Below are 27,237 nucleotides of genomic sequence, written 5' to 3' on the forward strand. Positions count from 1 at the left end.
GTCTTTCGCCAGCAAGAGAGCCCTTGTCAAGGCTATTAGCTCTGTCTTCTGAGCCAAGCTTCCAGTGGGCAGAGGCTGGGAAACTACCACAGAGTCTAGAGTCACCACTACACAAACTTCCCAGTGGACCCCTTTTAGTATAAAACTGTTTTTATCTGTGAAGTATTCACATCTGGGTCTCCAAGGGGGTGATCAGTGAGATCTCCCTGACAATCATTAAGAGGGTTAAGAGTTAACCCATGCTGGATTAAGAGTGTTCACTGTCTATAGAGTTAACAGGAATTTTTGCATAGAAGACCCTAAACTAATACCAAGTCATCCTCTAATCTAATAACCAATGATGCCCTCCCTTGTCCATTAATGTTACAACTGAGTGTGGTACTCGAATAGTCAGTTACTGTCCCAAAGTTAGTTTCTTAGCCTCCTGGATCATCAGGACAGTGGCAGCAAGCACCTTCAAGTATGGAGGCCATCTTAGGGCCACAGAATCCAATTGTTTTGACAAGTATGCCACTGGCTGATGCTAGGATCTTATGACTTGAGTTAGGCTCCTATAGCCATTCCCTTCCATTTGTGGGCAAACAGAAAGAATGGCTTAGTTATATCTGTCAATTCTAAGGCTGAGGCCTGAGACAGGATCTCTTTGATCTGTTTAAATGCTTTATCCTGGTCAGCTTCCCAGAGGAGGAGCTCCTTTTTCCCTTCTTTGGTGGCTTCATATAGGGGCTTAGCCATGAGTGAGAAGTAAGGGATCCAGATATGACATAACCCCACTACACCCAAAAACTCTCTTATTTGATGTGAGGTGGTTGGGGTTGGGAGGGCATAGACAGCCTGTTTCTGTTAAATGCCCAGTTGGTGTTCTCTTTTTGCTACTTTGTAGAGCCTCATTCATCTGTTGTGTTACTTCCTGTGCTATCAGTTCAGGGTGTCCGGGTGGTTGATTATCAGACTTTTCCACCTTGTTTCCCCCGGGGTTTACACTTGGTTGGGTGGAAGTCTGAGTTTGTGCCTTGCTTAAATGTCTTCTCATTTTTGTTTTTGGTACTGTCCTTGTTTTAACTCCTGGGTTGATACTTCAAAATTGTTTATTGTAAGTATCTTTGTTGCTTGTAATTAGAACCCTTATGGAATGATTGCTTCTCAGAGGTGTCTTCCAGATATAGCTGGTCTTTAAGTTTTGAGTCTCTAATGACTCTGAGGCTATCTCATTTTCATTATACCATGAAGGACCACTGACTAGATCAATAACAACACCTTAGCCCAAGTGATACAATCAGCAACACCATAGCATCAAGTACATCTTAGAAAATGACATTTTGTGGTAGTTATTAATCTATCACCTTTAACTGTGTGAATTAAAACAAAATCGAGGACCAACCCAACATAAGTTTATAGTGAATAAACTCTCCAGTGTAACAACTTTACCCTTCGGGATGGGGAGTTAAAAGGAGTTGGGGAGGGAGGGATAGATAGGTAGAAGGATAGGGAAGGTTAGCAGTGAGGCCAGAGGACACAGGTGAGAGAAGGAAAAAGAGAATAGTAGAAAAATAAAGAAGAAATCTGAATGAGGGCCAGAACAGGAATAAAAAGGGAGATGAACAATTTGGGACAGCAAGAGAGTGAGTATAAGAGAAAGGAAAGAGAAAAGAAAGAAGAAAAAAAAGGAGAGAAAAACAAAAATTTGCAAAGAGTCGGAAAAAAATAAAGATAAGAGGAGACAAAAAACAAACAAACCAATAATACTAATTTTGGAAATAAAAAATAAAAATGAAAATGAAGGGCCTCCTTCAGGGTATGTCTCTGCTGTCACAACAGACAACATGGGTAGCAGTGTGCAGCAAGCCAGTTGCAGACCATTGAGATTCAGGCAGATTTCTGGCCACAAGTCCCAAGTTGAGCTCCCTGTCCTCCTGTAGGGTTGAACTCTACAGGGTTCTACTGCAGGTTCCAGCTGCCCTTCCCCTGAAGATAGTCCCAGTTCTGATGGGAGGTGATGATCCCTCCAATTTACCCAGTACAGTGGTCTGGTGGTCCAGTGTCCCCTGTGTCTTTGTAGTGTGGAACCAGGTGGCAGTACAGCCAAGAGGCCCCAGGAGCGGGGGCGGGGGGGGTCTTCAGGCCCCCGTGTGGCTCAGTGGATCACTGCTGAGGATGCAGGCTGAATGGGGTGGGTTCCCTGTGACTGGGAACTCCTCTGTGGCATCCACAGATGTGCCTGGCTGGCATGGGCTGTCTTTTTGCTACTTTGAAGCCTAAGCCTTTGACTTTTTGTTGGAAGATTTCTGCCTTTTTCTTAGACAACTTATATCTAGCCTTCTAAAGTAGATGAAGGAGGTCTTTAGCTCTTTGATAGCAGTCTTCGCAAGTTGGAGCTGCTAAAAGGAGGTCATCTATATACTGCAGCAAGGTGGAATTGTCCTCTAGTGTAATTAAGGCTTTGAGGTTAGTAGCCAGCACCTTTTTAGAGATCATGGGAGAGTTGTGAAATCCTTGGGGAAGCCTAGTGCAGGTAAGCTGTTTCTTTATGCCCATAACAGGATCCTCCATTGAAACTCAAAACTGGGGTGACTGATTGGTGCAAGGTGAAAACAGAAAAGGCATCTTTCAAGTCCAAGCAAGTAAACCAGGCAGCACTTGCTGAAATGAGTTCCATCGATGTGTATGGATTTTGTACCATTGGGTGTATGGCTGCAGTGACCTGATTTACAGCACACAAGTCCTTCACTGGTCTATATTCATTGGTTCATAGTTTGCATACTGGTGAAGGTGGGGTTTTCCAGAAAAACTGGCATCTAGTCAAGATTCCATGTTCTAAGAGGCATTTTAAATGCCCCTGAATGCCTTGTATGGCTTCCCAGGGCAGGGGATATTGGTGGACTCGAACCTCAATTACCCCTGGTTTTAGTTCCACAATCACCAATGTTTGATTTAAAGCCAGCCCAGGTGGATTATCTTTATCCCATACCCTGAGAATCTTATGTGCCAGCCCACATAGTTCATTTGTTCCCCGTTGTGATGGCTTATCTGAATACAGTCTCCATTTCTCAGCCTGTGGGTTGGTAAGGGTCAATACCATGGCCACTGGGTGAGTCAAGCTTAAAGTCATCTTTCCCTCAAGCCCAAAGGCAATTCGGGCCTGTAACTTGTGGAGTAAATCCCTTTCCACCAAGGGAACTGGGCAGTTTGGAAGATACAGGAACTCATGTTGGACCTCTTTTTCTCCTATGACACACCTCTTAGACTGGAAAAATAGCCTCTTCTCTAGGGCCCCCATGGTTTCAATAATAGTCATATGACTTTGGATAATGGCCCAACAGGCTGTGTCACTATCAAGTGTTTGGCTCTACTTTTTACTATAAAGTCTATCAGTTGGCCCCCTACTCTCATTGTGACCATGAGCTTCTGGGGACCTAAGAAGATGCAGCCTGGTTTGACCTAGCCTTTATAACTGTCAGTTCCTGTCAGCCTGATGAGATTGGCTTCTGGCTCTTGTAGAATTGGCTTTTTTGTTGTTTTTGTTGTTGTTGTTCTTTTTGTTGTCCCATTTGTCTCTGAGGCTACCAGCAGGGTTGATTTTTCTTTCTTTTTTCTCTTTTTTTTTTTTTTTTTTTTTTTTGGCTTTTGGCTTTTGGCTTGCTTGGCTTTAGCCACAAGTGTCTTATCATAAGCTTCTAAACAGTGGGTCACATTTGGACTATATTTAGCCATGAATCAATGTAAGAAAATTGGTCTGGGTGCCCTAGTCATCCTCTGTTTCCAGTAACCACATAATGTGCACACCCAATTTTCCTATTTATCATCCCTTTGGCTGGCCACCCAACATCAAAGGAAGGCCAATCATTTTTATAAAGAGTTCTCAACCACTGGTGGATCAGCTTTATTCTATAATCCTCCATGTAGCTTTTCATAAAGTTCTTTAACATACATCCTAGTAGGGTGGGTTTTGACACTTTTTCTCCCATGTCCTCCCTGTTACGATGTGAATCACTCTCTCAATTATTTTTGTTTCAGGCAGGTTAGTCCACCTCCTTCAAGGGACTTTTTAGAAGGAACAGCCTGGGCTCCACCAACCTAACAAGCAACCATATATGCTTGTTTTAATAAACTACTTCCACAAGCTTTTCCTTGACATACATGAGTGTTCCAGTTTTGTCATTATCTCTTTTTATTTTCTAGCCAAACAAAACTTATCATACAAAATCCTCTTATATTAGAAGTATTATCTTATACTTACAGCCTTCTTAATATTTTCCTTCATTACACTTACTATAAACCTTTCATAACAAATTTGGTTGCAGCCACTTGGATTTTAAAGTGTCCTTCTCTCTTTTTTTTCTTTGTTCTCAGATTGTTACATTTTAAGTATGACTGGATGCCAACAGACCTGTAAGTAACCTTGAATCTATGTTCTTATCTTAAACCAGCAGAGAGCAAAGAGCAATAAATCCTGTAATTACAATTAAAGAATTTGCAATGCTCAAGAAATGCTTTAAGCACACTAATTAAACAAAAACCATTAACTCAAATTGGAAATGAGAAGTACATTTATAAAATTTATAATTTGATTTCTCCTGTAAAACCCCCTGAGACACAGCAGGACACAGTCACAGCTCCTCGACTTTGGCCATTCAGACCCAGGCTTTGGCTGCTGCAGCTTCTGAGTGCCTGCAGGCAGTGCCAGGCTGTTGATACCCAGTAAGCGCTGGCCTTTGGAGAAGATCTCAGGGTCAGTCTGCACTTGTCGTTTCCCCTCCCCCACCTCCCAAGGACTACACAGTCCACAGCTGCTGGCATCATGGCTGTAGCCCAGTGTTTGCTCCCTATGCTCAGGTCCCAAGCCCTCCCAACATGCCACTTCAATCGCCCAGCACAGCACAGCCTCTATCCCTTTCATTGTTTCACCCATTACTCTGTCTGGGCTTCTTTTTCTATGCTTGCTTTTACCTTAACCCCTGGGCCATCCACCTGGCAGGCTTGTCCTTCATGCAATCCACTACAGTATCTTTTGGCCCAGGGTAGCCAAAATCCAAGGCTTGGTTTCCTGCCCCCACAGACAGGGCACACCTGGCCACAGGCTGAGCCAGGGGGAGGAGCCAGGAGAAGGCAGTGCTCCTCCCACTGCCTTGCTCTATGCTCTTCAGTGCTTTCCCAGCTTCTCTTCACTTCATTTATTTACATGCATTCATATACTTCCCCATTCCCAGTTTTTTTTTCTTTTTTGTTCCTTTTATATGAGTGCTGGTGGATCATTCAAGGAGCCCCTTTGTGAGCCACTCTCACTGTGGTTCACTCCCATGGGCTCCTGGCTTTTTCCACTTGGGTGTAGGTGGACCACCCAAAAAACCCCTCTGTGAGCCATTTTTGCTGAAGGCCAATTCTGCAGGTTTCCAGCCTCTTTCTTTTGAGGGCAGATGGATCACCTAAAGCACTGTCTGTGAGCCATTCTTGCTGAAGGCCATTCCTGTGTTCCTGGCTTGGGGTTATTTGGGATCCACTCTCACTGCAGGCCACTCCTGTATGCTCAAGATACCCTTTGTGAGCCACTCTCACTGTGAGCCCCTCCCACATTCTGCTTGAGATTGTAGGTTTCATCTGACTTAACCTAGGTCAGATTACTCACTACATCCTGGGAGGTGATCAGTCTCCCCTTCCATTCTCATAGGACAGGTTTTCCTTTGGGCCCCAAAACCTTACTGCGGTCCTGTAGCACAATGTTCCAGAATCATCCTGTAGCCCCTCAAAAGTTCTGTTGGTACCAACAAGGGAGGGCTGTGGGAGGGCTGATTCCCTCTCTGAGTTTAAGTCTTACACAGTGGCACCAAGGGTCTCATGTTTCCCCCAGCATTGGGCCCCTGTGCCTGCAGGCAAAGGAGACAGCAAGCCTATCATCTCCAGTTTCTTCATGGTCACCAGGAAATATTGTGGGGTTTTAAGAGACAGGAAAGACCAACAAATGATACAAGAGGTTGTTTATTTTAGGTAAATGCCAGCCCAGCAGACTCTTGTCCAAAGGTTGAGCCCAGAACAAAGGAAAGGTTCCAGTTTTATACATTTGGTCAAAGGAGGGTGGTCTTTCTAGTGGTCAGAAACTGGGTGGGGGGAGTAAGGTTAAGACAAAGTAATTAAAAGCAATTAATCACATGGTTATAGCTTTGTAACTTAGCCTTGAAAAAAGACATAACCTTATGAATCATGTGAGAACAGAGTGTCATAAACTTTGTTTACAGATCATACCCGCCAATTTTATCTGTCCTAGAACAAGAAATTACAGCTACAGGAGAAGGGGGGGATTCAAAGGAAGAGGACTTCCCAAGGCTGGGAAAAATTTGTTTTCTTTAAGTCTTGCTTTAGTACAGCAATAAATGAATAATAGTACTAAATACAGGATGCTGTGAGAGCACAAAAAGAGAAACAATCTGCCTGGAGCATTTGAAGCAGCCTTGGTAGGAGGTATAAAAAAAACCCAAATGTATTGTTCATATTCCTGCCCACTGAAAGGATTTTCCTTCACCTTTGACTTTCTGTCACACTCTTCATTGTGATTGTAATGAGGCTGATGCTATATGTCATGTAAAATCATTTGTGCCAGACCTGAATTTTTCCCTTCTTTCTCAACTCATTATAAGAAACTCCCCATGAGGCTATAAATGTAGACTGAGGAAGAGGAAGAAATAAATCTGTTACCTGTTAATGCTGTCTGTTCATTCTATGTCTCCTCTAATCTAATATCTGTTATCTCATTTCTTCTTGAGACTGGATTGCTGCTGCATGCCCTCAAGCTGTGGTGTTATGGGATAGTGAATACATAGTTCATGATTGTCAACTTTGTTTCATGGTTTCTTGATGTCCTATGGCCAGGCATTCGGACTCTGCCAGGAACAGTTTTTCAAAGAATAGTTGTATTTGCCAAAGAAGACACAATTTACTCCAAAACTCTACAGGACTGCACTGCAATTCTCTTACTAAAGTTTTCCAACAACTCCTTACAGATGTTACCACAAAAATTTTAGTATTGCTGAATCTGAATTTTGAGCTGTTGGTTCACAGCTCAATGAAAAGGCAGCTCGTATTACATTCTCAACTTGCTTTTTCTCTGCGCTCAATTAAATCTAATGGTCTGATGGGTTACTAAATAAATATTTCAGAGCAGCATATTCAAATGCTATCTCCAAAATTTAAAGAATGGTATCAATTATTTTTATTGCCCACAATTCACAATGGCTAATGTTATACTTTTGAAGGTATAATGTAACATACTCTAGATCTCTGGAACCCTAAAATCAGCTTTATGTTCTTAGTCACTCCATCTGAGCTAAAGAATAACACAAAATAAGGTGGAACAAGAAGATGACAAAGGTCCTTTTCTTAACACACACTTAATCCTGAGACTGTTTTGTTGTGGTTGTTTGTTTCTGTTCTGATTCTTGACATTATGAGTTACTATTTAATCTCTTCATATATATTTTACATCCTTCTTATATATTCATTACTCCTTCATCTTAGATAAAACTCTTATCACAAGGAACAGAAACCAAAAATTAGATGAAGGGAAAAGAAAATTTGAGCTACAAAGTCATGATGGATCTCACAAAATCCAAGAATAAAAAAGGAAAGCTTTGTGTTGATATAGGGATGTGGGGATCAAACGTCACAAAAAGAAATGCTGAGAGCAGCCCTGTAGATGAGAAAATGGCTTGGTTTGACATCAAATAAAACTAAATAAATAAACATATAAATAAGAGTCTCTCCTCAATAATTTATTTTTCTAGATTTTCATTTTTCTTCTTCTCTTCCTTCTCTTTTTCCTCCTCTTCTTCCCCTTCTTTCTTCTTATTCTTCTTCATTTTACCCATTGAATTTAGGTTTAAACAGACATCTATACCCAGCTGCTCTTAAATTTATTTCATGTTGTGCCAGACGTGGTGGCACATGCCTGTAATCCCAGAACTTGGGAGGCTGAGGCAGAGTTTGCCATGAGTTTGCCTGGGCTGCATGGTGAGTTCAAGGGCAATCTGAAATACCTAGCAAGACCCTGTCTCAAACAAACAAACAAAAAAGTAGTTTATTACATTCTGAGTTGAATTTCTTGAGACTTACAGCAAGAATTCATGTTGGAGGAGCAAATATTAGTAGGATCAAGATGTGCAAAAGAGTAGCCTCTTGCCAAATTTGGGTTATCACTGGTGGTGTAGCCAAAGAATCTTCCAGACCTGTTTCTTGTAGTTACATCTGTTCAATTTTAGCTGATTGAAGTACATGAAAAAATGTATTTTTTCCTGATTAACTTCCAAAAGTTAATTCTTTGCTTTAAAATAATATTAATTTGTGTGTTTTAATTTACCACTGAGTTTTTCACCTACCATGTATTCTACTATTTTATTTCTATCAAATACTATTCACTGTTTAATCTGACAAGAGGAAAGTGTTTCAGAATAAATTATAACTCACAAAATCAACATAGTGATAAATGAAATTGAAGAAAAAGTTAAATAAGGAGTAGAAAGTAATCCTAAATATATTTAATGGTTTGGGTGCATAGCAAAGAAGTGGGGTGGTCTACTTGTCATCTTTGAAGAGTACATATTTGAGAGGTTAGATGCAATCACAGATGAAAATGTCAAGATTATTCTTGCAAATGGAATGATAGACATATCTTGGACATATCTCTGAACAATTTGTATCTCTGAGTACCTCTGAGTACCTGAAGCAGTAGATAGGAATATACAGTAAATAGGAGTATTTTCTTATTTTACATTTTTTCCATTAATTTTATTGGTACATTTTAGGTATACAATATGCTAACATTCATTATTGGGAGTTTGTACCTTTATATAATATATCTTGGTTCTTATTTTTTCCCCATTCCCCTTCCCTCCATTCAACCTGTCCACCTCTCTCTATTTACAAAGACTTTGTTTCTATTTATAATAATTTCTTATAATGAAATAATAAATTTCATCAATCACTAGCTTTAATATTTTTAAAATTAATTTTATTGGTACATTTTAGGTATACAATATAATGACATTCATCATTGGAAATTTGCACCTTTACATAATCTCTCTTGGTTCTAATTTTTTCCCCATTCCCCTGCTCACCCTTCACCCCCTCCATCCCTCCTTATTTACAGACTTTGTTTCCATTTTTTTCATTTTCTCATATTAATTCCATTCCTTTCTTTCCTTGGAGGGGTAGGGGAAAGGAAAGAACAGAATGGAACTAGCTTTAATATTTTAATCACCTGATATTATTACTGAATTTTATAGTCCTGAAAATAGATGACCTTTATTTTGATATTATTTAAATGAGAGCTGAATAAAGGCAAAAATAATATAACTCCTTACACATGAATATTAACTTGCATTTGTTTACTAATCTTAAGTATTTTCACATAAAGTTTATTCTCTACTTATTTATAAGGTAGGTAAAAGAAGTATTGTCTATAGCTATTTTGAGACAGAAAGCTTAACTTGCCTAGAGCCACATAAGTAGAATATGTTGCACTAAAATTTACATTTCTTTACCACACATTCTACGTTCTTTCCACATTTAAACTACATGGACTTGTTCATACAGAAACTAAAAAAATTTTAACTAGAACATAAATAACAATAATTAAATGTGAATGTATATAGAAAGATAATTTGGAAGTGAATTATTAATTTGAAATATTAACCACTATTAATTAAGTTACTAAAAAATACATACTGTTTTTAAAATGTAAATCTGATGAGTATTATAACAATATAAGAGATCTGGTGAGTGTGTGTGCATGTTCATTTAACTGGCGGAATAAGCAAAACATATATATCTTCATTCTTTTTCTTCTAAACAAAATAGTCTATATCTTAGTATTGTATTACTAAAATAATGCTGTTAAATAAAATAAATTGAGAAATGTGATGTTTAGCCTCTGGAAAAATGTAAATAACAAAGAATTTCTTTAAAGTTTTGATAGACCTTGACCTAATACATTAACAGAAATAAATTGGTAATGAATTTTTCAATTTCTTGTACTTTGTTGAATTACTGTAATATACAGCTGCTTCTTGAGTCAATGCCACTTGTTTATATTTTATCCTTTTAAAAATGTTTTAACATATATTTTTAGAAGTCTGTCTACTTTAAATTTTCATCAATTTTTATCAAGTATAACTTTGATTATATACACTTTCCCATCTACTCTATGGGTATTTGTATTCCTTCTCTTTTTTCTTGGTTGAACCTGTCAGATATGTGTCTATTTTGATTGATCATTCTGAAATTTTATTTAGGTTTTATTAATTTTCTAATAGTTTTGTTTTTGTTGACTAACAATTTGTCTTTGCTCTTATTTCTGTTTTCCTCTTAGTTATTGTGTTTATTTTTTTCAAGCTTCTTGACTGAAATGTCTCTTGAACGCTTGGTTGACTTATTTTCAATTTTTGTTTAATAAAATAACAAAAATCTTTCCTTTTCTATGGGTTTTGGTCCTACATTCATATGCAGTATTTTACTTTTCAAAAATGTTTATATAACCTAAATTTTTCCTTTGAATTTTTATTTTGCTGAATTATAGTACTATACATGTTGTTTTTATTAAAGTTTCATGTCATGGAAGCTATTTTAAGTTAACTTTTTTATTTGGTCCAGGGATTGCATAAATTTTTATTATTCATAACTAACTATATGACATTATCATTAGGGAAAATTGGTCACAACATCAAATTTTTGGAACTTATTGAGATTTACTTTATATTCAAATATATGATCAAATTTTAAAATAGTATTTGGATATTTCAAAATGTGCATTATTTATTTTTAGGTATAAATTTAAAATATTAACTATTAAAACAAGATTACTAATGGTCTTATTAAAATTCTTTTGATACTTGATGTTTGTTTATTTGATCAGTCTGAGTGAAGTTGGTTAAAATTTCTCACCACAATTGTGGAGTTTCTTGTATATTTAATGCTGAATTGCTAGAAACATAAATTGCCTTACTGATATAAGAAAGGCAATAAATTATGTATTGCTCTTAGTTTTCAATAACAGAAGCAAACAACGCTATAGGGGGGTCCCATATACAATTCAAAGTCAGGAAGATAGCTAGACTTTAGGAAGGTGCTAAAATCAAAGTCTCATAGCTACATGGACTACATTTTTGCTTTCTGACCTGTGCTCCTTCCATTTGTCCTTTTTGTCTCCTGTTTTTTTCTGTATGTATATGATATTATATGATGATATACATGGCATATATACAGTAAATAAAAGATGCTCAACTCAGCACAGCTCCCAAGAACCAAGCCATCTGAAGCAACATCACAAGCAATCTGAAGACTACATCTTTCATATGCCCATACTACCGAGGCTGACCAACCCAACTTTTTCCATTAACTGTGGCTGAGACTGGGGAAAAAAAAATCACATTTTTTCAAGTACCTGCAGTTTCCCAGTCTTGTCACCCCCCAAAAAAAGCAGTGGCCAGAGAAGGAGGGCTGGACAAACAATCTACCATGTGCATCCTATCAGAAACCACTTTGAAAACCTCACATATAGCTAAGGCTTGTAAGAGTAGTCAAGTGCATGGTTAGACAGATGAAGTTCAATATTATTTCACAGATGTCACTAACACATGATGAAATGTAACTCAAAATATGAAATCTGGAGAGCATGTTTGTGATCTGTATCCTTTCATCCTCTGCACACCATAGATTGCAGGAAAGAAAGAATAAAACAGAAAGAAAACAGAAGTGATATAAGAGCAGGAGAATTCTAGAAAACAACCACAGAGAAGTTATGTACAATTCTTTCTTGTAAGTGATTCAAATCAGACTCACAGACAAAGTAGTAAAAAGTGACACTAGGAGTTAAAAACAGAAGGAAATGTCTCATAAATTTTTGTGTCCTGCAAGTAGCTTTATATTTTAAAATTTAGGAAAGATTCAGAGAATTGCTATTTAGCTTTAATTCTGACAAAGAATGAAGAGGGGCTATTAATACAGAAACAGAAAAAAACCTTGAGGAAATCAACAAAAATCATCTAAGAAAATGTGAGAGTAAATATAACAAATCCTAGTTAGACTTGTGGTCCCCCAGGAAAGCAAATTCCACCTATTTTTGAGAAAAGATAAAAATGGTGCTGTGATAGCAACTGAATGTCCTGACAATGTGATTATGACTGGAAAATTAAATAAATCCTATTTCTTCATTCAATTAAAAATTGTCCCCAGGGCCTTTTTGACCCTCCAGTCCTACCCTGTCCTGCCTTTAGAAAGGACAAATCAGTTTAACTTGAACATCATCTCCTGTCCCTCCTTTCCTCCTCAGTGTTTTCACTGCTTACTACCAACAGGGCTGCTACATTTGTATTCCTTCTTTCTCTACTATCTTCCTGCAGCCAGTATCATCTATATAGTCTTCAGGTTTCTTCCCTCTACTTCGCATTTATTCCTCAATGTGTCTTTTTTCCTGAAGATTTTACCGCAGCCTTGACTTTCAGAGAGAAAGCCTAAACTCGGAGATAGAGTCAGACCACTAGGTTCCTTTTGATCAGGCAATTACTGTTCACAGTATATGGAATGTAATCTTAGAGAAAGATAGATCTGGTTCTCCTGGACTGTTTTCATAACTGTTCACTGCTTTGTTTCTTCTTCAGCACCAGAGATATTTTGTTACTTTTATTCTTTTTGCTGATATTTGACTCCAGATGCTTGTGGTTAATGGAACACCAGTTCCTAGATGCTTTCAATCTTAATGTAAAAGTTTGAGGAGGCAGATGAACTCTTGATTACCTAGAATGCTCAGGAACTGGAATGGTGATTATACCTTCTGTTGAACATTACTAAACATCTTAACCTACTTTTCTGATGTATCATAAAGCATCAGGGACATTCTCTGAATTTCAACTCAAATTGTGCTACCCATAACATCTAGCAATAAGTGCCTACTGATAACATATATCTCAGAAATTTGATAAATTACTGTCATTTATGACAATATCTAGTGGCTGATCCAAGAGCAAAGCCAATGCAAATTTTCTAGTACCTCTGCCAACACATATCATGAGCCTTGACATCATTCATAAACTTTACCTGGTAATTGCATATTTAAGAATTTAACTATAGGACTAATCAGAGATATGTACAAAAAATGCATACTTAAAGGATTGCCACATGTAGTTGTGAATAGTTAGAACATTTTTAGCCCTATACAAGATAGTTACTAGAGATCTGCTGTAGAACGTAGTCCCTGTAGTTAGCCACACAGTATTATGCACCAAAAAATTTGTTAAGAGAGAGCATCTCATGTTGTGTTCTTACAAAAGAACAACAACAGGCCTAGGATTTAGCTCAGGGGTTCCACCCCCTGCCTACAAAAGCAACAACAAAGCAAAACAAAACAAAAACCAAGAAACTTTTAGAGGTAATGAATATGCTAATTATCTTGATTGTAGTGCTAGTTTTATGGATATACATATGCACATATTCAAACTCATTAAATTATATGGATTATATGCAGGTTTTTTTGTATATCAGTTTTTGCGTATCAGTTTTGTATATCAGTTTTTGTATATCAATAATGCCCTATCTTCCTAAAAAACTACTCTCACTCAACATTAATTAGATATATTTTGATGAATCTATAAAATAGAATGCAAAGCAAACATTAAAATTCATATTTTTATAGAACTTGAGATCAAACCCAGAACCTTAGACATACTAAGCAAACACTCTACTACTGAGTTATACATCTAGCCCTCATATTTTTAAATATTTAATAACATAAAGGTAATTCTCATAATGAGATAAAAGGAACATATGAAGTAATATAGTCATCCTAAGCCAAATTTTATGGAATACATACACATGAATATATTCACATACATGTGAGTGTGGTATATAGACTATTTATGGTACATACATCAGATGTTAATAATGGTTATCTCTGGTGGGTAGGAATATTTTCCACCACCACCACCACCCCCGCTGGCCCCTAATCCTCCTCCTGGAGTAAGGACACCATCTTCTCCTGTCCTCAGATATTGAACTCCTAGTTCTCTGAACTTTGGACTGGAAATTATACCATCAGCTCCCCCTGGTTTTTGGACCTTTAGAGGTGGGCTACACTACACCACTGACTTTCCAGACTCTCCAGCTTCCAGACAGCTGGGACCTCTCAGCCTTCCTAGTCATGTGAGAGAAATCCCTTAGTAAATCTCTTCTTATATATGTATATACACTCATGTGACACACAATATCATTTCAGTCAGCAACAGACTGCATAAACAGTGGTGGTCCCTTAGGATTTTATCTCCTAGTGACAACCTGTGTGTCTTATTTTGGGTAAGTACACTCTACGATGTTTGCACAACAAAATGGTGTAATGATGCATTTCTCAGAATGTATCCCCATCATTAACTGACACATGATTATGTATCCTCTCATTCTCTTTCCCTGCAAAAATTCTGACTATTACACATACTTTATCAATGACATATAGTGAGCACTGCTATTTAGAATAGCAGTCATTGGTAGAAAATTGGAAATGGACACAGGAAGATAAAGAGGGGAAATCATAAAATAATATAAAAATAAAAGAGGAAAGGGTCATGCATCACTGATGCATGTATCACTGACGATGTGCTAAAACTGACCATGGCTAGGTCAACACTCGTTACATAGAGTTAAAAAACAAATGAAAAAACACTGTGGCACAAATGGCAAAAACACTGTGATTTCTTTTGGGACAAGCTGAGAAAAGCTTTAGACAGATAATAACTCTCTCCATGACCTGGGCCTCCTCTTTTGTTTCATTCTTAAAACGCTTTTCTCTGTTCCTTGACCACCTGACCCTTCCCCCACAAAACTTTCCCAGATATCACATCTATTTTTTCTATTCCTATTATTTCTTTTCCTATTTTGGCTACACTCTTCCTATTCTTAAGCTCTTCATAGTATATGCCACCATTTTATTATGTGAGTATTTATGACATTATCTTTTTTCCTGTCTCTCTCCCATGTGTTTTATTTACCATGTTCATCATCCCTAAGCCTAACAGTGTTTATCATGTACTAGGTGCTCAATTAATACTTAATTAATGAATGCAAATGTTGCAGAGCTTTTTAAAAAATACTTAAGATTTTTTGATACTACTTTCTTTAAGGGGTAGAAACTATGCTTCCTTCCTTTGAGTCTGATAGGCTTTGACTGCTTGAGCCAAGAGTGATAGAAGTGACACATAGGACTTTAAAGTCAAAGTGGTGATACACTTTCCTTCTAGCTATCATAGGACACTTGCTTTGGAGGAAACCACACATTGACTGGGGAGCCAAGTACTGGTGCTCTGGACAAGTCCCAGCTGAGCCTATTTACTGACCCATCCCTTCCAAAATAAAAAAATAAGGAAGAAAAGTTTGGTGATACCTTAGGTGCTCCACACACTAGGTGAATACCACCGAATGATTTAAGGTCCCATAACAAGGAACCAAAGAATTGCTCAGCTAATCCTGGCCAATTTTCTAATCTACTGAGTATATGAGCTAAACTTAAAAAGTGTTGTAAGCCTTACAAAGTTTGAGGGTAGTTGGGTTTGTGGCAATAACAACTACAACATTTAGGGTTAGTGAAGAGTAATATGAAGGATGCCTGAAAATTGAGAACACATGTATGTTAGGTGAACAATAAAGGAGGTTTGCACATATACAACACAGCTACATACATTGTGGTACAATTTTTTTAATTTCAAAGAAAAAAAGCCTACAACTACTCAGAGTTTCAGTCTGTTTTCTGCATTACGGGATGTTTATCATCTCTGGTTTACAAATACTAATTTTAGTATCTGTAGATAACTAGATTAGATACTTGCCCAGGGATTGTAAAAACACAAAAATATCTTCATATACAGTAAAACCTTGGACTGTAACATTCTGTGAGTGTTCCACGAGATGAGCGAACATTTCTAATGAATTTTAGGTTGATAAATGTATTTTCTTGTGATACAAGTAGTATGTAATGCTAAATGTCACATGAGCTCAAATGATCCAATGATTCTCTCTCTTGCTGAGGGATTGTGGGTGATCACTTCCTAATAGCAAGGGGTTACAGAGATCTCATCTGTAGAAAAGGAGCAAAAGATGGACGAATCTCTCACTTCAAATGAGATTAGGGAAATATGTAAAATGTGGGAAATAGTGCAAAATTTTATAGAAAAGGACACCCAAATAAGGTTTTAGCAGTATGAACGATGAATCTGTTTAATGACATTGCAATGTTACATTCCTGTGAAATCCTCAAAAGGAAGCAAAAGCAAGTGTCATTGGATAGGTTCCTTGTTAAAGTTGCATGAAAAGAAAAGATCCATTGAGCCAATAGCAGTGATTCTGTCAGTGATAGTAAAAGTCACCCTACACAATAAATAATAAATACTTACTTAAAAGTGAAATTCTGGAAGAAAAATTTATTTTATGAGTAAACTGGATTAATTACTTTAGTGAAAATTTTTAGTTAACTGCATAGGATTTAGAAACATTTAAACCATAGAGTAAGGGCAGAGAATTGCCTCCAGCATTCCTTCTCAGTTCTCCCGCAACCATTGGACTGTCCCTCCTCTGAATAAAAAATAACTAGAAATAGATATAGATATATGTTATTATGATGGCTTTTCAAGAAACCATGCAGCCATCACTCATTTCTAGAGAATCTACCAGCTCATCAGTGAAATCTTTAGTGACAGTGTGGTGCTGAACACTTGGTCAGTTGTCACTGCAGCTAGATTGCAGCTCTCAAGCTATAGGTCCTGTCCTTGCCAGTTCTTCAAAGAAAACTGGAAGCTGCACTTGGAAGCTGAAACTGTCTGAAGGTAGAAGTGGACATGGAGAAAATTACAGCTGAAATTGCAGAGGCCAAGGTGCTGGGGAAGTACATTAGTCTGCCACATTATCCCGTCACATATGCCATTGTCAGATATCCTGTCCCAACTATGCATATCAGTCGTCCTGCTAACTACGCCATGTCAGTCAAGGCCGATCCTCCCCAGAAGTACCTGGAGGGTGTCCATTTAGTCCATATAGTCCTTTGTGAGTGAGTTAATCAATTTCCCAATAAAGAACAAGATGCAGAGAGTTAATCGTCAGAATCAGGGCAGCATCAGACCATGAGAGCTGGAGCTGCAGCTCCAGAGCTCAAGAGCTGCATGTCTTTATTCCTTCACCAGAACAGCTACTAAAAGGGTTACAGTGCTCTTTTTTTCATAACAGTTATAGCGCCTTATCAGCTTACCAGGACATGGAAAGACAAAACACCTGCTGCATGACCTTGTCCATGCTGTGCATGTGTGGTTGACTATGTTAAGTCATTCTTAGATAACTGTGACCTGTTATATGCATCTCCCTGAGAGCAGAGCCGTGTTCTTAACTGTACTCAGGTGCACTCAGACACCCAGGCTTTGAGTATAATCAGAAGTGGTAACCCACAGGATTTTGTCTTTAATCCTTGTTCACCCTCTGGGTTGGGGATAAACTCATAGGCTGGTTTTCCACATTGGTTAAAAACAATACAAATGCATATACATACGATACTTTTGCTAAATCTACTTTTCTTGATTTAGCCTTAAATTTAGAGATTGGAAGAGTTGATTTTGCAATTGTTTATATTTCATTTTGTAATTTTTAATTTTTGTTAAGATACCCTATGTGGTTTAAATGTTTCTAAATCCTATGCAGTTAACTAAAAATTTTCACTAAAGTAATTAATCCAGTTTACTCATAAAATAAATTTGTTCCAGAATTTCACTTTTAATTTAAGTAAGTATTCAGAATGCACTTTTGTTTTTCTGTCTGGTTGGTATGGGGTGTCTCGTTTGTTTATTTTATGGGGTTTTCTTGGGGGGGGCACGAGGGATTGAACCAGAGCCCTTTCACTAACGAACATCCCAAGTCCTTTTCTTTTCTTTCTCTCCTCTTCCTCCTCCTTCTTCCTCCCCACCCCCCCCCCACTTTCTCTCTCAACAGGACCTCCTGAGTCACTAAATTATCCAAGCTGGGCTTAAACTTGTGGTCCACTTGTCTCATCCTGCTGCAATGCTAGGATCACAAGTTTGTTCCTGGTCTGCATGCATTTTTCTACAAAACAAAAATAAAACGATCATATCCTACAGTGAGGTACACCAGTAGAAGTCTGTTTAAACTTCACTGTAACTGAAATGTGTACTCAATTTGACTTGATTTAAATACAAGTTTAAAAGTATTCTTCATGTCATGCTTGGAAGGACACTGAACCAGAAAAGAATGAGGCAGACGGACGTTCCTGTGAGGATGATAAAGGGAAATCACAGACACTCCAAGGGGTTCAGAGTTTATGGTACTGGTTTCTGATTTTATATTTTCCCTTTCATGGGTGAGGTCACACTCCATTTGTTAGTCATAACTCATTTTATTTTTGTAACATAGGAATAGAAACAAGAGAGAGAAAGAAAAGATCCCCTAAGATTAATTTAAGGTTGCTGGACAAAGTTGAGTACAGTGGAAAGATATGGTTGTATTTGTGCGAAAGCAGTTGTCTGAGGTAGTATTGACTGAGCAGTGAAAAATCAAGTGGTGAAGGAAACAGCATGCTTTTCACTGAGGATCAATGAAATCTTGATTCTTTCCTACCTAATTAGGTTTCTTTGCAAGAAGAATATGATATCCTCAATATCTGCAATCACTTTGCTGTGTCCTGTACTCCCTATTCATTTATTAAGGTTCAATTTCTTAGGGTTTTTTTCTTTTTTTTGCTTATTTCTTTCATTTTCACTGGAATCCTCTCTGAAGATCCTAAGGCAAGACAGCTAATGACTTCCTTGGTAAGAGAAGAAGGGTGGAAATATCCAAATCAGCTCTGTATTAAGACTCATCTGTCTCTTCATTTTCCCCACTTGTGTTTAATATTGCTTAAATTTACAACTGCATATATGAAAATATATACATCCCTATATAAGGATAACAGTTGCCACAAAAGATATCTCATTTTACTAACTACTATTTGAATGAATGACTAAATTTGAATGTTTAGTATACAAAAATACTTGGCAAATGCCTATCAATTTTTACTTAGTTTACTCTGAACAATTGCATGTAGCAGGCTATTTTCCCCCCTTAGGCATGCATTCTGCAGCCATTTCATTTTGACAAGCTTAGGTAAGGGTGGTTATTGGTAATTTTTTTAAATGGCTACAATTATTACTTCCCTGTATCTACTCTCTTTACAGCTCCTGCTACCACCAGAGTCTGATTCTTCATGATTTGAATCTTGGCAGCCTTGTACTCTGCTTTGGCCAGCAGAATGTGTGGAAGTGATTGTGGATCACAGCTGAGTCTCCTCCTTCCTCTAAAGAGCCCTGTAAGCTTCTGCTTTCAGTCTTGTAACTCTGACACTCCCCAAGGACAAGCACAGCTGAGTCTGTTGGAGGATGAGAGATCAAGTAGCAGAGTAAGGAGTGATGACAATCAAGGATTCAGTGATGTGAGAACTGAATCGAGATCAGCCTAACTGCTGAAGCCATTAGGTTTCTGTTTCTTTGCACATTTTATAATTTATATTTATAGGTAACGTCTTAGTTACTTTCTCATTTTTGGGACAAAATACTTGACACCCACAAGTTAAAGAAGGAAAGAATTATATTAGCTTACAGTTTGTCGAGGTTTCAGTCCATAATCAGCTGGCTCCAAGGCAGGGCAGCATGGCAGCGGACAAACAGTCCATTGCAGAGAAAGCAGAAAGCAGCAAGCAGTGAACTTTCCTTTCCTTTTTTCATTCCATTCAGGCTACAAACCTATTGGTTGGTGCCATCCACACCAGGATAGGCCTTCTCATTATCCATACCCAAAACTATGCTAAACTACTTAGAGGACTAATCCAATCATCACACCCATAATCTAGGTATTAAACACCTATGATCCAGCCATTTCCAAAGCTCCACCTATGAGCACATGAAGCTTTGAGGGGACATCTCAATATAAACCATAAAAGGTTATTTATTATCTATTCCCCCCTTACATTGTGAGCCCTGTGGAGTAAGGGACCATGTCTGTTCTGCTATGCCTAGTGTTCTCACAGATCTACCAAACATGGTTGGAGTACAACAAGTCTTTCTTAAGTAAATGGGTAAATGCTGAGAGTATTAAAAAGGCAAAGGAAGAAAATGAAAACCTCTAAAAAGCTCTATGCTTGGAAGACTAATAGTTTTGAAATATTAATATGCACACAGACCATCCAGAAGTATTGTTAAAATGCAGAGTCTGATTTAGAAGATATAAAGCAGAGTGAGATTCTGAACTTTTGTTCAAAGAAGCAGGTGGTGCTGCTGGTCCAAAGACACTTTGACTAGGAGGAAGTTAGACCACAATTCATTATGCTTGCCTTCAATGATATACTCTGACCTTTTAAACAGAGACACTTTTAGGAAAAGAAATACAAAGCTCATTTCTGACTTTGCTCTAACGTTTGCATTGAGCAAATTAAATATTAAATTATCTTAGTACTTCCTGTATTAATCTTGATGTGATAAACTAAGAAGTTTAAATCGGAGAATACTGAATCCTGAGAAATTTATGATTTTTCCTTTTTCACAAAGAAAACTCAGGGCTTGAGACTATATTCTTTTTTCATTCTGACCAACAAGACGTGAAAGCCAAATTTTTTGGCAGGAATATAACTTCATAAACTACAGACCAGTGTAATTGTGCTTTATAATCTGTCCAGGACTTTACTTCCATTTCTAACATATTTCACCATGTGCAGATTTCTCCTCTATTTATAACATTGATGTAAACAAATATTCATTGAAATGAAATTGAGCTAGAATTTCAGCAATTGGCAAATCTGAATATGCAGATATAAAAAGGTATTGAGAGAATATTGAGGGAATTGAGCTGATTAACATGGCTGTATCTGAAGACTGAATTGATTAGTTAAGACACTTCCTAATACCTTGCTATGATATGGGAGCAATGCCATCATGTTTTGTTTTTATAACACACTGGCAATGGAAACTAAAGTAATGAGGTGAGATACGAATGCCAAAGCAATACGGACAATAACATATGCTATACTTCAACCCTCAGCTGTTTTCTCCTATGAGATGATAAGCTTAGGCAGAACTAGAATACCTTATTTGTCTTGGTCTTCTTAGTTCCGAGACCTTCAATAGCTGGTACCCTGCAAATACTTAAAATATTTTAAGATATATTAATAAATGAAGTTGTTGGTAACAGAAAAAATAAAACTTCTCATCTCAACATCCTTACAGGCATAAATCTATATCTTCTGTTTTTATTTTCAGCTGTCTGTGTGCATAAATGTTTCTTTTCCAAATCAATGTATTTTAAAGGATTCCAATATTACTTTCTTTGTTAATGTGGCATAAAACTCTGATCTGTTTCTTTAATATGGTTTTCTAGGCCATTTATGATTAAATGTTCAATGAATCCTTGATCAATCAGAAAATATATATTTTCTGATCAAACATTACATTTGTTCCTCTTTTTTCACTTTTATTAGTATATGTTTGCAGTACATAATGATTATTGTCTTTGAGGAGTAAAACTGTGAATACAACTGTAAAAAATATTCCCTTTTTAAAGATGAAATCATAAGAAGCTCATGTAGTTTCTCTTTGATACAGATTTTTTTTTCAGTACTGGGGATCGAACCCAAGATCTTGTGCTTGCGAGGCAGGCGGCAGCACCACTGAGCTAAACCCTCAGCCCCTTTGACACACATTTTTGAATGGCATACAGTCCTTCAAAATTAAATGCTAACTCTATAAACTGAAAGAGAAATTTATGATTCATCCTAAACTAGAAAACTGAAACTAAACTTTACTGATTTGTTTCTGGTATGTTTATTTATTTCTGCCTTTTCTGCCTATGTTAGGCACCATGGAGAAATACAGACACACACACACACACATACTCTCACACACACACACACACAAACACACACACACACACCCTCCCCTGGTCCAAGCCAATAATAAATACACTAGGAGAGAGAGATTCAATTCAAATAGTCTTGACAATAGCCACAAAATAATGTAATATTCCATACAGTAAAGAAAGATGGCCACAGCTGATTGATATGATCACTGAATGACACATGAAGAAGGGAGCATTTTAGGTGGGTCATAAAATCAGCTTGTTTCAAACACTATCATGGCATTAGTCATATGGTACATTTAATTTGATAAAAATTAATTTAGGTGGTCATTTCTACGTGTTGTTACTATTGTCAAGGAACCTTGCTTGAATAGCTAAAGATCATACCCCACATTTCCCATTTTGATCCAGTTCTCTTGCCTCTGTGCTATGCACTACCTTTCAAATAATAAGGTATGGAGTATCCTATTACAGTTTACATTTTTCTACTTGCCAAATTTTATTTCCATAGAAAAATCAAATTAATGAAAATAAATCTCACATCTCTCATTTTTAAAAGCTGGCAGTAGATACACTTTCAAGCTGTTAGTGGACATCATTTAAAATTATAATAATTAACATTTTAACCCTTTAAGCAAGGAGCTCCACTAAGCACAGTCTAAATGCATCAGTTCACTTGATAATCACAACAGCTCTAGGAGGTAGGCATTATTATTATTAATTTATATTAGACAATAAAGAAGCTGAGGTCAGTATAATTCAGAACTTTCCCAAGATATATATACTGATATGTAAGAGTTGGGGCTTGAATATGTGCAAGAGCCTATCCCCTTAATTACTAAGCCACAGAGGCAAGAGACTAGAGAAACCCTATTAACTGACTCTGGTACTTTAAAAGTCTACTTTTTAAACAAATATAGATTATTATTTATTCAATAGTGCTGATTTACAAGTCAAAATAAACTACTGTGATTTATTCTTTGGTCGGGAAACATTTGCTAACCTGGAAGTCACTCGACGTTGATCTGCGTTCCGGAAACCACATGAAATAGTAGATGCTGAAAAGAGCTAGGGCCAAGTTGGGGAGGACAGGAAGTCTGGTGGTGGGAATGCCAGGACAGGACACAGACCCGGTCAGGAGAAGCGCGGGCACATTTTTCCGAGAAACTGCCTCCCACGGAGGGACAATAATCAGAGGCGGACCGGACCGGACTGCTAAATTGAGGCGGGGGAGACTTTGAGGAACCAGGAAGAACAGCAAGTACGTTCTGAACTCTTCGTGGATGACTCGAAATTCTCGATTTTTTCGAGGATATTCCTTCCTGCATACGTCTTCACAGTGTCCTTCATCCCTATAAGGTTTTATCCCAGCTAATTGTCTAATAGTTGCAGGTCCTCGGTCCCCACCTCTGAATTAAACTTAGGCCCCGATGGACACCAGGATGCGGTGGGGAGAGGCCGGAGCCCCAGGCTTAGGGCTGGAGAACTTGTGGGAGGTGGTGAGGAGAGGATGCGAAGAGAGGAGGTGACTGGAGACTGTCTCCTCGTGCTGCACCGCAGGGACCTGACTGCTGGGATCTGGGAGGGGAGAAGGCCCGGACCTCAAGCCAGCAGGCCTGAGGCCAAAGAAGGAAGTGAGACTATCGCTTACCTGTGGGCATAGTTGAAGCTGGGCCTTGGAAATCAAAAATCAATCCCTGCTGCTCAGGAAAGAATATAACAAGCACTGAATCACCAGCTTGTCCTCTGGTTTACTGAGCAAAACTATATCCCCTGAAAGGGTCTGGCCATAGAAAATTGGAGGAGGGCTCAATTAAGACGCATAAAAATTAATTGGCTGGTTCGGCTAGGGTAACAAAAGGAATAACATGGAATGATAGCAAATGGAATATACTCTCCCCCAGTACTCTGGAATTGAGCCCAGGGCTCTCACAGCCCTTTTAATTTTTTATTTTGAGATAAGGTCTCTCTAAGTCCCCCGGGCTAGCCTTGCAGTCCTTTTGCCTCAACTTCCCAGAATGCTGATATTACAAGCTTGCGCCACCACACCCACCAGGCTGAGAATGGAATATTAGTGACGGATTTTGTTTGTTTGTTTTTGTGGGGCTAGGGTACTGACCCTGGGCCTTAGTCTTGCTTGGCAAACTGCTCTGCCACTGAGCTACAACCTCAACTTTTAATAATGGTTTTATAAGGGAAAAAATATGAGTCCTATAGGAAGAAATAGTCGGGAAAAAATCAAGTTCAAATTAAAATACATTTAGTTCAGGAGCCAGGTTTAGAGACAAACCTCTAGCAAAATACAAAAACAAAAACCTATTATTTAAAATGTTAGGGACTAAATAGAAAAAAAGTTGGGTTGGAGGGATTTTTCAGATTATAGTTCTGTTAGATAATAACAGTAACATTGAATAGTGATGATTTTTAATTTTGCTCCCCAAAGAATTTTACTGTATTTATCAAGGTAAGCAGTTACAATTATTTTATTTTTCTGCCATAAGGATCAAGTTTTAATTATTTAGGGGACTTTCCTGTATGCTGATACACAAGATAATAATTCAGTAAATTGAAAATACATAACTAAAATTCTTATTCTTCACTTCAAGTCAGCTGGCTGTTCCCAAAGGTTAATCTTGCTCAGAACTACAAGAGAATAGAAGTACATAGAGAAATACATAGAGATCATTTTAAGCACATTAATTTCTGTATGTCTTTTATTTACCAAACATGTACCAAACAAAATATGAAACCTAAGCAGAAAATATTTGTGGCACACTTAAACAAATATGTTTACCTTCTTAAATTGGCAATACTTTTTTTTGCTTTAGCCAATTTTTTTTTAATTCTTTTATTGGTACATTTTAGCTATACAACACATTTACATTTCTCATTGGGAACTTGTACCTTTACATGATGCACCTTGGTTCTTATTTTGGCAATACTTAAATGTAGAAGTCATGTCTCAGATTTAATAATGCATCAGATTTTAAGTTCAACCATGCAGATGGCAAAGAAATGAGTGTTAGACCTTGTCATGATTAGATTTTATAACATGGACAAATAATATCTATCTATGTGCATATCATTGCACTAATTTTGTTTAGAGAAAACTTGGCTGGGTGGGAGTGGAGAAGTCTTAATGCATTTGACCTTTGTTAATACCTGGTGTAACAAAAATTTTAAGCAAAATAGAGCTCAAGTTATGTGCTGTGTAAGTAGAACATTAGTGTTTGAGTTATGACCACTATTGTGATGCTTTAGATTTTTGTTATTTACATAACATTATCTATTTTTCGCTAGTTCAAGCATGGATCAAAGTAGCGAAGGATGTACAAAAAAGATTAGCAGTATGAATATTGACAAACTTATAAAGGATTTTTCACAGATAGAAAAGGTATGTAAAGATAGCAAATGGTTATAGTATATTAAAAAATGGAACATTTTACCAGTGGAAGAAGTTGAGAAGAAAAATACAAAAAATAAGCAAGGTACAGATAATGAAATTATATTTTGCTAAGTTCTGTCTCATTTTTAAAGTCTGTATTTAAAATGTATCTGATTTTTTACTCGTTTGCACTAACACATCAAAATGTTTGTAGGGGAGGGGATCAAACAATTGTTGTACTTTGGTCAGAGTTAAAGGGAAAATATTTAAATGCCCAGTGTGTTAGAACTCATTTTAATACAAATTAAAGTAGACTAATCTTTCAATCTCCTGCCATTACAACTTTTTCCCCCTATTCTATCTATTCCCTTTTTCTTCTTTTTTGCCAGAAACTATTTGACATCCCTCTTCCTGACTCTGGACAAATAGTAGACCAAACCCCTAAGTATGTAATATGTTGGGTTTTTTCCCCCTCCTCTGCCAGAGAGAGGAATAGGAATAGGTGTTTGAAAAAAATGTAGGTGAATAAATTAAAGATTTGAGGCCAGGGATTTAGCTCAGTGGTGTGATGCCTGCCTCTCAAGTGCAAGGTCCTGAGTTTGACCCCTGGTACCAAAAAAAAAAAGATTTGAGGAGTGCATTAATGATATAGGAGTGTAAGAGAAGTAAGAACTGCCTATGTACTCCTATTCTTACTGTTCCTTTCTATTCAAATTGACATGATTAAAGAATTTTCATAATGATAGATTTTGGGGCTAACATCAAGAGCTTTTTTAGAACTATGATCTTGAGTTTTCCTAACTAAGGGATTTTCTTTTTTTTTTTTTTTTTTTTGGTACCAAGGAATGAACTTGGGACCTTGCACTTTCGAAACAGGCTCTGAAACCACTGAGCTAAATCCTCAGCCCGGATTTTCTTAAGTAAGAGGAAGAAATGAGATGCACTGTTGATGAATAAATACTAGGTTTTATGAGAATTAATTTGGAAATATCTATCTTGTTCTTAATTTTTTTTTTGAGGCAGCGTTTCACTATATAGTTCAGGCTGGCCTCAAACTCATGATGGTCCTCTAATCGCTCATTTTTTGATATGACCTCATGATCATATTTTGAGTCTGATGTCTTAGAGAATCATATAGGTGGTAATACTTAAAAGATGAAATAATCTGTCAGTTGCCTTGAGATGAAACCAGAAGTGGTGAGATTGGAGAAGTGGATAGAGGTATGGATAATTCAAGATTAGTCATGAATTGTTAATTTTTAAATTTACTTGAACAGTACCTGCTGACGTATATACCGAGACATGTTGAAGAATGTTTATTCCTTGTCTGTGATAGCAAAAACAATACAAATAAAACAAATTCTGTCCAATAGGGAACTAGTTAAGTAAATTACAACATATTCAAAAATTAAACTTGATACTGCTGTTAAAATGACGGATGTAGGGCTGGGGATTTAGCTCAGTGGCACCATGCCTGCCTCACAAGTGCAAGGTCCTGAGTTTGATCCCGGTACAAAAAAAAAAAAAGAATGATGTAGATATATATGTTGCTTATATGATACCATCTCCCAGGTAATAGTGCTAAATGGACAGCCAAAATGCGGGATACAGTAAATATGATCCTTTACTGTAATCATATAATCATAAAGTAGTTTGGGAGCATACTTAAGGAATTAATTATTTTGGGAGCATACATAGGAATTATGTTTTTTTGGTTTGTGTGTTGTGGTTTTTTGTTTTTTGCTTTTTGGTTTGGTTTTGTTTTCTGAGACAGGGTCTTACTATGTTGCCTAGGTGGTTTGTGTGCATGTGTGCGCGCGTGTGTGTGTGTGTGTGTGTGTGTGTGTTTTTTTGGGTTTTGGTTTTTGGTTTGGTTTGGTTTGGTTTTCTGAGAGAGGGTCTTACTATGTTGCCCAGGTGGCCACAAACTACTGGGCTCAAGAATTGTCCTG

At 37.3% G+C, this 27,237-nt stretch overlaps 1 protein-coding gene across 12 annotated transcripts in view; it reads left to right on the top strand.

Moving 5' to 3' along the window:
- Nucleotides 1-27,237, top strand: part of Ccdc152 (coiled-coil domain containing 152) — a 63,903-nt gene that overhangs the window by 11,065 nt on the left and 25,601 nt on the right. For 2 of the 12 annotated variants that reach the window (XM_087189464.1, XM_087189466.1), the window contains exons 2-4: nucleotides 4,351-4,389; nucleotides 18,796-18,827; nucleotides 19,233-19,363. In XM_087189464.1, the coding sequence (XP_087045590.1) occupies nucleotides 19,307-19,363 (57 nt within the window). In that variant the 5' untranslated portion in view covers nucleotides 4,351-4,389; nucleotides 18,796-18,827; nucleotides 19,233-19,306. Of the gene's footprint in view, nucleotides 1-4,350; nucleotides 4,390-17,749; nucleotides 18,828-19,232; nucleotides 19,364-22,974; nucleotides 23,260-23,284; nucleotides 24,365-25,200; nucleotides 25,295-27,237 lie in introns of those variants that run through there. The other 10 variants (XM_087189467.1, XM_087189465.1, XM_087189463.1 and 7 more) reach the window with 9 other exon arrangements.

This window comes from Heterocephalus glaber, unplaced genomic scaffold (assembly GCF_053883595.1).
Source record: "Heterocephalus glaber isolate CG9 unplaced genomic scaffold, H.glaber_assembly_v1.0 deba00001538, whole genome shotgun sequence".
Lineage (NCBI taxonomy): Eukaryota > Metazoa > Chordata > Mammalia > Rodentia > Bathyergidae > Heterocephalus > Heterocephalus glaber.